We start from the raw sequence: 13,937 nt of genomic DNA, 5'->3' as shown, positions 1-13,937 counted from the left end.
ACTCAGTCGAATAAACTATTTTTTTTCCTAATTTTTGCAAGTTAAAAATATAATTATATCCTGTTTGCTTTCTTCAGGAGGTATTTCATAGAAAGACACAGAAGGCAGCGCACTGACTTCTCCACTCCTAGCCGCACCCCATGATGTGGTCCCATCACTCCAAGCACCACCAAGGAGCTCACTGCCCTCACACTGTGGCATCTGTGTCTTCTGGAGGGGAGCACCATCCATCCTCTGAATATTTCAGATTCCCAGCCACACAAAGAATAAAACAGGAGCCCCTGAGTGAGCCCTGACATTAAACTGTAACTTATTATTTCCTCTGCAAAAGATGGGCCACTTTGGTAAGCCACCTTGTAGACCCTGTTGTATTAGCTAGACTCCCAAAGCTGATACTGTGGTAAAAGACACAAGTACAGGTTTCAGCAAAGACATTTCCCGCAGAAATGAAAAGACTGAAGGGAATGAACAGGCTGATCTTGTGACAACCTGAAAGATCACATGGCTAAATTAATGAGGGCAATTATGGAACTGGTTACAGAAAAGCAACCCATCATCACCAGGAGCTCCTCCTGGGGCTTCAGTAAAAAAAAAAGGTCAAAATACAAGGGAAATCAGCTGGGAGCCAGAACTAAAATGCTACAATGCAGCAAAGAGTTTCCAATCTACTGATTTTTGGTAGCTGTTTTGTGGTTTTGTCACTATTGCAAAAAACCGTATTATTCCTTGCCATTTGAAAATGCCGTTCTAGCTACTTCCCTCTCTGTACAGGGCCACTGCCCTCCTCCAGAGCCAGCAGCTCACCACCCTCACCCACAGGTGCTATGCTGTACCACACAAACCTATCTTCGGTGCAGCTCCTTACATGAGCAGATCAATAGAAACAAAAGTGAAAAAAAAAGCCAAGATGGTGGGATTAGAAAAGAACTCAGAAAAGTGGTATTTTGTTGGTGGAGGAAAGGAAATATTAACAAAAGCCTAGAGAATCCCCTCCCCCCCAAGTACATTCAAGATTATCCTTCACTAACAGCACATCTTTTGTATGAAAACTCTTACCATCTATGCCCAGCATGAGTGAGTTTTACCCAAATTTATGAGATCGCTGCATGATCAGCAAGTCTCTGACACTCATATTTATGTCTGCAGAATCTCTGTTTAGAATGTGACACTGAGGTGAACATAGGGGAAATGAGATTTGCTAATAAATACGGCAAAAAAAGACATGGGACATAAGGGCATGAGCCAGAACGAGTTTGTCATTCTCATTTTTCAGTACACGCACTCTAGCTCCCAGCTATTGTGTTAAAAAACAGACAGACATGGATTTTCTCATCGATCACAGTAACAAAGAGAACCACCTTCCCTCATTAACAGTCCACAGAGAAGGCGGCACTGCGCGTTTGTCTGAAGAAAGAGTTTAAGGAAGAGTCTATTGTCACATACTTGCAAAATGCGGTCTCCCTCACGGATCCGGCCATCTCTGGCAGCAATGCTGTTTGGATCAACCTGCACAGGACAATATCCAGTAACTGAACATGGAAAGATTTTTACTGGAAATGGTAACAGCTGCACAATTGCACAGTTTGAAAAAGTACCATTTTTACTCTTTACAGAGGCAATCTGAAGTTTCCTTTGTAGTCATATAAACTCAGTAGTTCTTTAAATAATCATATAAGCTTGTTTCAGGTAAAAACCTAAAAACAGAAAGGTTTGGGAGCATATGATTTTCAGATTAATACTTTCCTCTGCCACCATCAGGCATGAACCTTCAGCTGTCAGAGCACTAAGAATTAATGACAGAGTCCTTCTTCTCTGGAAGCTCACTATGGAGTGAGGTGCTTCTGCAGAAGTTGATACCTCTATACAAACGGGCTGGTCTTTGGGAAAAGAGCAGGTTTATTTTTCTTTCGTGGAAACATTTACTATTAAATGATTGTCTCAGTTATCAAACTGTTATTTTCTCTGGAGTTCTGCAGCTCATGAGGAAACAACAAAAAACCCCAAAGGATCTATATTGTATAGATCACTCACAGGTACTGCATATTGTTCCTGGTCTGAGTCAGTTAATTTTAAGTTAGTTTAACCTAAATAGATGTTTAGAGCTCCATTAACAGTTTATCAAAGTCACTATAGCTCATCCCTGAGCAATGACCTACTGTTCATTGCAGGGCAATTCGATCTATCACCTTTCACTTGATGGTTATCTTAAATCATTTATTTTGCCTCATCATGCCATAAGCTATTTTTTCAAACCAAACATTTGAGTTGAGCATTGGGTTTGCAGGTTACATCCTCTACAGCTGTTAGATAATATTTTCTTCTTGTGCATTGTCATAGAAAAAACCAAAATATTCTGAAGTGCTTAATCAAGTATGAAAAACAACATAATTACATTAACTTTAAAAGGTCTGAGAAATTTCTAGCATGTCGGAAAACCAGCGTATTTCAGATATAATCCTGGAGTGTATGAAGAGATTCCTGCACTTTCTTTGTCCTCACAAGGTCAAACAGACTTTAACAGCAGCGCTTATATAACTGGTAGAAGACTTATTCTTAGGTACTTTTATATTAATTCCTCATTCTTTTTCCAAGGCTGTGCTTTTCAGCTTCTTTGACATTGCTGCTGGCCTGCAAATGAGCAATCTTGCCTTCATCCCTGTTCACTGATACGTAGGAGAATTCTCTCTACTGATCCTGTCCATGATCTTCATTCAGAATTGAGAATCACAGAATCACAGAACATGTCAAGTTGGAAGGGACCCATAAGAATCATCGAGTTTAAGTCCCTGCCCCTCACTAAACCATATGACTTACAGTATCATCCATACGCTCCTTGAACTCTGGCTTTGTGCTGTGACCACTTCCCTGGGGAGCCTGTTCTAGTGAAGAATCTTTTCCTAATGTCCAAATTTGGTTCAACATGTCACAAAAGCGACAAACTCAGAACACAATTCACGCAGGACAATCACCTGTGAGCTCATTCTCACAAGAGTTCTGCTTTATCCATAACAACCCTCTTTGAAATGGCTGGAGACTGAAAGGGAGCTAGTGTTCCTGCAAGTCTCATGGACTGACCATGTGAAACACTTAACACTTTGTGACATGTGCTGGATGCCACGTTTTCCTGGTGAAGCCAATGAAAAAAATGAGGGTTCATCCCATCTCAGTATCCAGTATTTTAGTTTTTGTTTGGCAAAAAAAAAATTTATTAGTCTTTTTGACATATTCCTCTGCCAAGCTACTCTCTCCACCCACCTGTGGTATGTCTGTGAATACCACAACTGTAACAAACCGACAAATAATAAAATAACGATTATCCACTTTTACGATTACTGAGGCTGTGGCAGGGGGAGAATGCAAGCAGGGTGTGGAGAAGGTGCTTTTCTCCTTAAAAACTTTACCTGATTTCCATCATAAGGGCAGACTCCTTTCAAAATTCAGACCATGCTCAGACTGCTTTGTACTTCCCTAACAATGCTGTGGTTAAAAGCAGTCAGATTAAAGAAGCTCGCTAGTAAAAATTACACTACTTGGGCAACATAATTTAAACTGGTGATCTAAATGAATTGGAAGTGACACGTGCTGGCTGATGGCCGACACTTTTGCACTCTGGTCTCAGAGCACTCGTTGTTACATTCCCTGGCACGTTCAGCCCTCCACCACGAGCATCTGCCGTGCTCCTCCCCATTGCCTTGTCCTTACCTCGCTGACATAGATCCCTGTGTCCTCCTCGTCATCAGTTCTGTAACAGACAGTCAGCCCCAGCTTCTCTTGGCTGCTAACACGGCACAGCTCCACCTCCTACAAGAAAACACACAGGTTTGCACGGCTTTTGCCAAGGGTGGAAAAAATTGTGTAGCACAAGGGAGCACCAAGTCACTAACATACTCATACTGTAGGACATACTCATACTGTATGACCTACTCATACCGTCCAGTCTCGAGACACAATACTTTACGTGCATCTTCAAGGGAGAAAATATTCTGTGAATTAAGAAGGAAATCCCAATATATTGCAGGTTCAAGCTATATGGAAACAGTTCAGTAAGACATGCCAAACTTTGAGAAATATAGCTGTGCATCGATTTTGCAGTTTTTTTGCTTTTGGATAATAGAAGCTGACTTACAGTATATTACATAGTCATTTTAGTCCTATCACATCAACTATTGATTTATAGGATATAAGACAGACTGGCCACACATCAATCAATCCATCTCACAAATGCCACTCCCTTCTAACAGCAATCTAGTCTAAGCCATAAAGCAAAACCAGCTTTCCATTAACAGCATAATTCCCTCCCTGGCCAGTTTAGTGCCTTAGCTTCATTGCAGAAGCTGTTAGATAACAGAAGGATGCTTCAAGGAATGTCCTGTGGAGCTGAACAGCCATGGCATCCTCCTCAATTGTGAGATGATGCAGAAAACATATTTTTAGTGCCAGATGTCCCAGCAGTGGCATCTCATGAAAAGTGCAAGTTTTAGGGCAGATGGCGCAGTGATAACTACTACATACACCCATCTGAGTTAAGTGTCTTTAGGGTTTCACGGGGGAATCATTCACAAAAATGCAAAGCTGCACTTGGTTTGAACACTGTGAAACAAATAATCGTAATAAAGCACAATGAATCCAACAACACAGAGTATTAGCTTGGTTACAAATGGGAAACTTTAGTTGATCTGTGTATTTAAAGGGAGTCTGCAGGTGACATTTGGAGCTTAACAGTTCTGCTTCTCATGGCTGTGCAAAAAAAAAAAAAAAAAAAAAAAAAAGAGACAAACCCACATTCCAGTTCTCAGTCTGTGATACAGAGCTTGTTCCTCCCCATCCCCAGAGACGTCACGCAGATTAATCCATGAGCAGGCACAGGGTGCACAGCAGTGAGGACTCACTACTGAGTCTGATCAAGTTGTGGGGACCAGGTGTCGAAATACCACAACTTAGAGAAAAACCTGCAGTTCACCCACATGGGTTAGCAGATGAACCCCATGCCATTTTCATTTCTGCTGAACATCTTTCACAAAATACACTACTGTGGCTCGCTCCCCTGCTCCCTCACCAATGTACACATCAACACAGGTTCAGTACCTGCATAAATCCTACACATTTCTCGCTGGACTTCAGACACTCAATGTCTCAACAAAAACTCAGAAAATTTAGAAAATACCATGAAACCTATAGCATTCTTTAGTTTCTCCTAAAATATGACAGGAGTTTTAAATAGGGTGGTAGGAAGTGGAATTAGTCACCAGCACACGTTATGCATTGGGTTTGAAAGAAGAAACACAGGACTGTGTTTTATTAGAGAAGAGAATTGCAGTGACCTGATTTTGGCATTGGGAGTGAAAGTATGTGTACTGAAGGGAGGCCTATTCAAAACCCATAATAATTGATGCCTCCAGAGGGAAAGAGCACTTGCCTAGAACTGTAATATTAGGGAGAAATTACAGTAACAAAACGGCTTCAATTACAGCAACAAGGTATACTTTTAAGGAATAGAGAAGCTTGCGGTCCCTTGGAGGCCTATAAGGAAGCCTAAATACACCATAAAGGACTGAGACTGGGACCTTTAAATCAAGGCAAATGAGGAGCTGTGCACAAGCTGAAATCCATTGACTTTCATTGTCCTGCTGGCACAACCTCCCATCTCCCCGTGCTGAGGCTGGACAGAGGCCCCAAGGACTGCTCCGAACATAATTTCTCCAGTTGGGAATGACCTTGAAATTCTTGTGGATGATTTGTCTCAAAATGTTTGTTACTATAAAGCTGTACGAATGTTTTGGGCTGCAGAGTCCTTTCAGTGTGTGCTGGCTCAATGAGCAGAATAATTTAACCATTTAGGGCATGAAAAAGCAAAGGAAAATGAGGATGACCCTAGAGGCTCCATCCTGGGAGTCCAAGAGGTTTGCTAAAACTGTCTCTGGGAACCAGCTGGTGACAAATATCCATGACTAATATACTCCAACTGGGATGCACCAGCCCTGGCTGCGCATAGGTCTTGAGTTGCCACAGCTTTCCTTTCTCCTCCCAGTAACGGAGCTTAGAGCTGAGGTCTGTACTTGGCACTCCCAGGACTACCTCTTGCCTAAATGACTGTACAAGGCGTAGTCTGATGACTGTGCATGGCTGTGGCTACTCAGAAGCTGTAGATACTTACAACTGAGATACTGGTACTTAGTGTTAAAGGCCCAATGAAGATTTCATGTTTTTCAGTCTAGACTCGAGTACATACTCAAGTAATACCTCATTCACTGTGAGGGAGAAGTTGGATGAGGTCTCTTGCTTTGCACTGGAAAACATTCCAGATGATAACTGCTTTTTTCCCACTGCACACCTGCACTGCTAACCTCATGGCATCTTTTTACAGCAAACACAATACATCCTGATCATATTCAAACAAATCAGAGTTGACAAAACATCTTTGGAAAATTTAAAAACATTTTGCATAAAATATTAAGTCATTGTCAGAGCAAAAGCCCACAAGTCTGATCTTTACATATAAACAGGCACATCGAAACAACTTCAACAGAAGAGCAGCAACTGAGACACCAGAGAACCTGGATCATCATGGTCAAAAGCATTTCACATTGCATTTTGCGACAGACGCTTTTTAGTTGAGTTTTTTCCCAACTGGTCTTTGACAGAAGAAACAGTAAGTTTGGCAGCAGTAATGAATTTGTAAGAATGGAATTTCCTTCTCTGAAATCTCTTTAGATACATGCACACATGCACACACATGCGTGCGCGCACACACACATAGTTGCTTTCTCTTTGGGTTTTGTGTATGTGCATGTAGGGACTGAACTGACAGTCTTCAAAATTCAGCATTTTAAAAATCTGTGAGAAACAATATTTGAGGATTCATGAAGTGTGCTGACAGACAGATGGTGGAAGGAGAGGGACTGAGGAGAGAGCTCAGGAGATGACAGCCTTGCCTTCTTTTGGGCACTCTGGGGGCAGCCGCCTCTCAACACGAAGAGCATTCTGCTGCCAAGTGACAGAAATCAATGCCAAATTGCTAAATCTTTGACTTGCTGCTTCTTTTTTTCTGTGTGGGCAGAACAATAACTCAGTGCATTGCCACAGTGAAGACAATACTTTGAATTGTTTTGCCATAAATTATTTGGTTAAAAGATAGACGTGGTGGAAATTAGAATAAGGACTATCCTGTCTTGAAAGACGGGGATGCAAATTTCCAAGATAGCTCATTTCTTCAGACATAGAAAAGACAGCAAAGAGGTGCAGGTCATGCTCCTGAAGGACTGAAAACTGGTTATAGTGGTCACCCTCTGAAGTGATGGAATAGTGGCTGTAGCCTCTGGCTCCCAGTGAAAGGCCATCATTCGCTTCAGTGATGGAAGACTGGTTTACAGGCTGTCAGCCTCAGGAGACATAAGACCAAACAAGAAGCTGTCACCTCTTTGGGGATGGAAGGCTAGGTTAATACTGTCATTTCTCTCAAGTGGTAGAGAAGTAGATTATAAATGTCATCAACGGGGCTGCTGACTTTCTAGAATTGCTGAAAAGAGGTTAAGGGCTATTAAAGGAGACCTTGTAAACATTTGCATCACTTTGCAGTTTTAGTGGATCTTTCTACTGAAAGCTAGATTACAAAGAGTAAAGCTGATGGTCTGTTAGAAAGTAGACCCTGAACACTTCAGTGCCCATCCTTAAACAGTCTTTTGGGGGACAAAAAGAGCTCCAAACTCTTTGTATTTTCCCTCCGCACACTGGAAAACAGATTGCAACCTAAGAGGGAAGTTCATAAAGTTTCTTCTCACCACACCCAGAAGATGCTGACAAGAGTTATTCATCTGATGACCCTGTGCTGGAATAACCGCACACATGGAAAGCTTACTCTGACCCATTTTTCTTTGCTGACCACTCTGCCAGTCGTGTCTACTAAGCCATGCACACTTTTGAATCCTTCCCCCATTTTCTGTCAGGATTAGCTACTCCCTGTTCAACACTGTTCAATGCATTTATAGTGCAGCTGAGCTCTGCTCCTGCCTCATCACTACCTGTCACCCTCTCTCATCTCTATTTGAACTATCCCATCCTGGAATGCCCCTCCACAAACACAATCCTTCTGTCCTCATCTTCAAAGCCCTTCTCAGTTCACTCTTTCCTAAAGTGACCCCTCACCCATTATTCACATACAGCAGCCTCACTTACCCTTTTCTGCTATTTCCCCTCAAAATACTTCCTTTCTCCACAAGTGCCCACATCCACACAACCCCTGCATCACCTTCCTTTTATTCTCACCTTATAACCCATCCTGTTATCTCACCTATAGAAATCTGTAAAGAAATTACTCTCTGGTAAACAGGAAGTCCCATCTACTGAAGTGACCGCTTCACTGTGTATGAACCACGCATACAGCCAGGCATTACTGAAATAACCTATTATCACTGCCACTTTGTTCTCCTTCCTCTCTCTCATCCTCTGATCCTTTGTTTGTCTTGGCTTCTGTATGATGAGAAGAAATTTTTGTACAGGTGGGAAATAAGGCACACAGGAAATTACAGCTAAATACAAATTAGTTGTGATGAACAGGAAGTTTACCCTCTTTCCAAGGTAGGAGGCTCTCAAAGCCCATATGAGGACTTCCAGTGCTTGGAGGCAACTTGGTGGCTTTGAAGCTCAGAATAAACTTGAGATCTGCTGTGTCCCTGGCACAGGAACTGCCGGGGAATAAGTGAGTTTAAGGAAATCCCAGACGCTCTCTGTGATAATATTATTTTTGTTGAATTTGACCTACTATATTCACAGAATGAGCAAAGACATTGTTTGAATTCTTTCCACAGAACTGTAACTCTTGGGTTGCTCTACTGCAATGGAGGTTTAAGGATAGTAACATTGCCTCATAGCAAAGGGTTTAAAGTCCAGTTGCTGTACACTATAATATTGTCTCATCTTATTCTATGTCCATTTTTCATTTCTGTCTACTCATGACTTACTGGCTGTGAAATGCATTAAGACTGGTTTACTGTATTTACTGTAGGCCAGTGTAACTAACAAAAGTTAATCAATTATTCAATGTTATTCTATAGTATGACAAAGGTAAACTCTATACTTGGCTACCTCATGTCCAAACGTGATGTCCTAAGACTGGAAGTCTCTTGAGACTATGCTGACAAGAAAACGTGCTGATCCCCTTTGCAATTTATTTGTGTAGGGAAACACACCGACACATTTCCAGAATGGAAACCTTGAATAAGGAAACCTTAAAAAAGGCTACCATTGCAAATAATAGAGGACAAACATGTTGATACAAGTAACTGGTTGCAAGATCAAGAAATGTTAATTTTCTGAAAAATCTCTGGGTGTACTTTAGATCACTGGGCATATGTTTGAGGTTCTTCCCTGGATGATGCTCTATACTGAGGAAGGAAAATTTCCCTACCTTCTCAAATTCATCATAATTTTGAAAAAAATTAGTAAGATCTTGCCTTATAAGACAGTTTTTTTAGCAGGTTTCCATAAGTTTTCTACCTTTAAATCCCTATTCCTTGTTCAATTGTAACTGCTTTGGTGGAGTCACCTCATGTAACTTTTCATTACTTGGTCTTCCTTATCTATAATAAGCAGAAAACAATGCAAACACCACAAGAGTAGCAGGACATAAAAGAATAAATCATTACAGAGTGTTTGAAAGGCACTGTAGAAATATTATAAATACTCTACATCCTTCCAATATTCCCTGTCTGCCTTTATAGCGATTGTTGCACACCACTAAAAGGAACGACCAAGAGAGACTATCAAAATCATAATAGCTATTGAGTTCCCTTCACCTGTACAGTATATCAGAGTAATGGGTCCCATGAACTCTGGTAACACCATTAGAAGGGACAGCATGGAATCAAAACACAACAGTATTTTTCCTAAATGGACAGTGTGTGATCATTTCAGTTAACATTTAAGTCCTCATTACAATGAGAAAATCATCTCACCATCGAGACATAGTTAAATACCAAATTAATTTTAATTAGTGTTACTCTCCAGTGTAAGAGAAAGATACTGTTTTAAAACCTGTGATTCATAGTTCAGGGTTTGGATTTTTGTGACATGGTAAGATAGAGGATCCTAAACACGTTCTGTTTATGATACAGTCAACTATTTCATTTCTTAGCATTAACTAGCATTTACCTTGTCCCATTTAACTCTGTTATTTTTAGAGGAAAAGAATGTCAGCTTTTCATGCTGGTTATATATCAGTATAGTCCAGCCTGTAAAACCAAACCACTGTGCTTTCTTCCCTCCCCTCTTTGAACAACTCTCCTGAACAGGAAAAAGAAGACAGAAAGGAGAAGGGAAGTTTTGCTACTTGCAAGTACAAAATCACCAGGTTTTGAATTAGGAGCCAATTCAACACTCAATACAGCTTTTAGAAAGGGAAGTCACTGCAGCGTACTGGAGAAGGATTCCTACTTCACCAGGAGAAAGATAAAAAGTTGCCAGTCTGGAAAAGTCTTTGTGTGGTAAAACAATACAATTCAGATATGCTTTATTTTCATCCTAAAACGTATGAAAGAGCTGTATCTTGGCTCAAGTCTGTAAGGTGGCTGACAAGTTCCATCTACAAATGTGTTCTTAGGCAAAAGAATTCAGAGAGAGGCAGTCTATGGAGGTCTCTTTGCATTCAGCATTTTTTCTGTACCATAGGATGATTATTAGTATCTCTTGGATCCAAATCGGATTATGAATTCTTACTAGCTGCTATTATTGCAACATCAAGGAAAAAAAATACAAAAAATAAAATATTATCTTCACAGCTACCCAGAACAATGCAATTATCACTAATTAGCGAATTAGCCCATCACTAAGTAAGTGGCCATGCGCATACTCTGAAACAACCCCAGGTGTGAACCTTTAGGTTCTACCCCTTTATGGACCGTTATCAGGCAGAGCTCCAAACGCTTTACATGATTTACCTCATAGCTGGGATGACCTAAGAGTTCGCAAATGCTAAAATACACAAGGTCTAGCTGACAGGTTTTATGATTATGTCCTTGTTTTCCTCAGTTTCTTTCACAAGCACCTGTAAAGCAGTGTCCTTGTGCCAGGCTAGTTATTGTGTCGTAGCCTTGACTGCACTTTCAAAAGAAATCAAGGCTTATTGAATGCAATGAGTGGACCCAACATCTGATGATCCAAGGTGGAGAAGTGTAGTATTTACCATAAATTTTAAGGAAAAAAAAAAAAAAAAGAAAACAAAACCAAAATACTAAAGAAAAATAAGAAAACAGTAGCTACTTTCCTTTTTACCTGTAGTAATAACTGAAAAGCTGTTTTAATGTTCATCTTGCTAATGGTATAATTGACAGAATGATTAACTGAATGAATGAAGTACAAAAGGCCAAGAACAGCGTACTTACAGAATAGCTCAATGAAGAATTAACTGAGAAAGTACATTAAGGTCTGACTTATTTTAATAAGCTGGTTATACTGAAAAAAAGATCTCATCCATCTGAGCTAGTGTCAGTCTTCTGGAGCATGAAACAGAAGTGCACAGGGACTACAGGGCCTACGCACACCTTAAAATTAAGATTCATTCTTCATTATCGTCCTGTGTCTGCATCTTTATGGGTGAGATCAACCTCCAGTTTACATGCATAGCTGAATTTTGGCTGCTCTTCACACTGTCTGTCAGGGTTACTATAAGAAAGTTGTCCTGCAAAGTCAGATCAATTTTATCAGCTTCTTGCTAGTGGTTTCCGTAAACTATGAAAACCAAGCAAAGCTCACTCTCAACCTCATAATTGTGTTTAGTAATCCCAACTCCGCAGTTCTTATCTCATCACTGGGAATGATGTAAGCACCTGAATCATTATCAGGCTGAGCTCCGAACAGCCGAACATCCTGGCAGCATCTCACTAATCACGTTCACTTTCTTGGTCTCTTCCACATGACTGGAAGGATATACCTTTTCCAGGCTGCCAAATCACCGGTCATTGGTACCTTCTATAATATTTAATCTTCATAATGCCGCACGCTCGTCATCACTGGCAAGTAATTCTGATCATGAAATAAAAATAAATAATACAAACAGAACCAGAGCTATCCCTTCACTCTTCTTACAGGAGCAGTTCAATCTAATGAAGTCCTAGGAGGGTAAAGAGCTAACAGTGGAGCTACTAAAAAGAAAAATTCATCTCAGATTCAGAAGTGATGAGAATGGTATTACACATTACTTAAAAGCATATGTTGCAAACGAGTGTGGGTGTAAAACAGAGGAAACAACAGCCTGGGTTTGCAACAAAAAAGCATCATCAGCAGAATAAATGGTGTTCTTCAGACTTCCTTTTATAACACCATTTATTTCACCTCTGAATTTGTACCATGCAGTAGGAGTTGTGACTGTCACATACAAATGATCAGGGTGTGTACAGAGGGTAAGACTACACACTCAAAACAGACGCTTGGTGTTTCAGACAAGTATCACATTTCGCCTTACCCGAATCAAGTTTCCAACTCTCTTCGCTAGGCTTTGTTTAGCAATGATGTCTTTAACAATGACCAGAAGTAGTTTGAGGAAACTCAGAAAAAAGAAATCAGAAGAAATCATCACGACAATCTATTTTAAATATGATGAATATTACATATGGGTTTAAGCTGAAAGAGGGTCGATTTAGATTAGACGTTAGAAAGAAATTCTTTACCGTTAGAGTGGTGAGGCACTGGAACAGGTTGCCCAGAGAGGTTCTGGATGCCCCATCCTTGGAATTGTTTAAGACAAGGTTGGATGAGGCTTTGGGCAACATGGTCTAGTGGAAGGTGTCCCTGCCCGCAGCAGGGGAGTTGGAACTAGATGATCTTTAAGGTCCCTTCCAACCCAAACCATTCTATGATTCCGTGATTCTATGAACTATATTTTTCCTATGGGCTACCTATCTCTTTAGATGAAGAGAGTCTGTGGTTCCTCCAATGTAGATTTAACAAAGTAATTTCCTTTTAAGGTAGGTATTTTGTTTTCAGGTTGTTAAATATTTGTTTACTTGTGTGTGCATGTGCCTTTGTGTATGGAGAGGAGGTAGTATATGTGTAAGTTTATGTATATGTGTATATAGGTACATACAGCGTGTAGATATCTGTGTTTAAGTGCACGCCAGGCAGGTCAGTTATACTGCAGAGAGTCTCGCATGGCAATCACCAAACAATTCATGTAAGAACATGACTGCAACTCTTGAAAACAAAGTGATAGGATATACACTTATAATGAGAAGGCATAAATGTCAGATGACCCCACAATTCACAGAACCAGAGTAGTGACATTTGCAGCCATTTGCAACCATGCAGAAGACTAATTATTTATTAGCAACTGCAAAAAGAGAAATGGCAAAAGGAAACAAGAATTTTCAGCTTGCTAGAAAAGCTCATCTGTCATAAGCTAGATCAGTCAAACATAAAGCCCTTCTCTCACTTTACCTCCATGATAACCGCGTGTTTAGCATGGGCTACTGTAAAGAAACAGCTCACGGGAGAGACTACAGAGAGGAAACACCTAACACTGCAGCTTTCTTAAGTGTACCAACAAAAAAAGATCAAAATTGCCTGGGGTTCTGGGACTGCCAGACTGAAGGCAAGTAATACCACAGGCAAACAAAGGCTTCCTAGACCTGAGAACTACCCTAATGCCATTAAGAGTTATGCTCTCTTGTCAAAAGGATTTTCCAGGAAATACGTTGATGTCCACGTGACACAGGCTAATTGTAGGCTATGTAGCAGAAGTATTCAGTGTGAAACAGAGTGCAATGAAACTGCCCTCCCCTTCACAGGTCACTGCAGGGTTCTACTGCATTCTTTCCACAACAAATCACCTGGTATTTAAATGTTTGTAGTGGATTTACTTTACAAACACTGGCCATTTCCACTGGAAAAAGAATGCTTTCATCAGAAAAGCAAAACTCTTAACTCCTCTGGTACCTTCACTATGGAAC

The 13,937-nt window shown here is 40.6% G+C and overlaps 1 protein-coding gene across 2 annotated transcripts in view; it reads right to left on the bottom strand.

Moving 5' to 3' along the window:
• Positions 1-13,937, bottom strand: part of PDZRN4 (PDZ domain containing ring finger 4) — a 259,791-nt gene that overhangs the window by 16,398 nt on the left and 229,456 nt on the right. For both annotated transcript variants that reach the window (XM_075744679.1, XM_075744690.1), the window contains 2 exons: positions 3,703-3,801; positions 1,444-1,506 (listed from right to left, as the gene is read on the bottom strand). In XM_075744679.1, the coding sequence (XP_075600794.1) occupies positions 1,444-1,506; positions 3,703-3,801 (162 nt within the window). The remainder of the gene's footprint in view (positions 1-1,443; positions 1,507-3,702; positions 3,802-13,937) is intronic.

The sequence above is a fragment of the Balearica regulorum genome, chromosome 1 (assembly GCF_011004875.1).
Source record: "Balearica regulorum gibbericeps isolate bBalReg1 chromosome 1, bBalReg1.pri, whole genome shotgun sequence".
In the NCBI taxonomy this organism is placed as follows: Eukaryota; Metazoa; Chordata; class Aves; order Gruiformes; family Gruidae; genus Balearica; species Balearica regulorum.
This window is presented reverse-complemented; position numbering and strand designations above follow the sequence as displayed.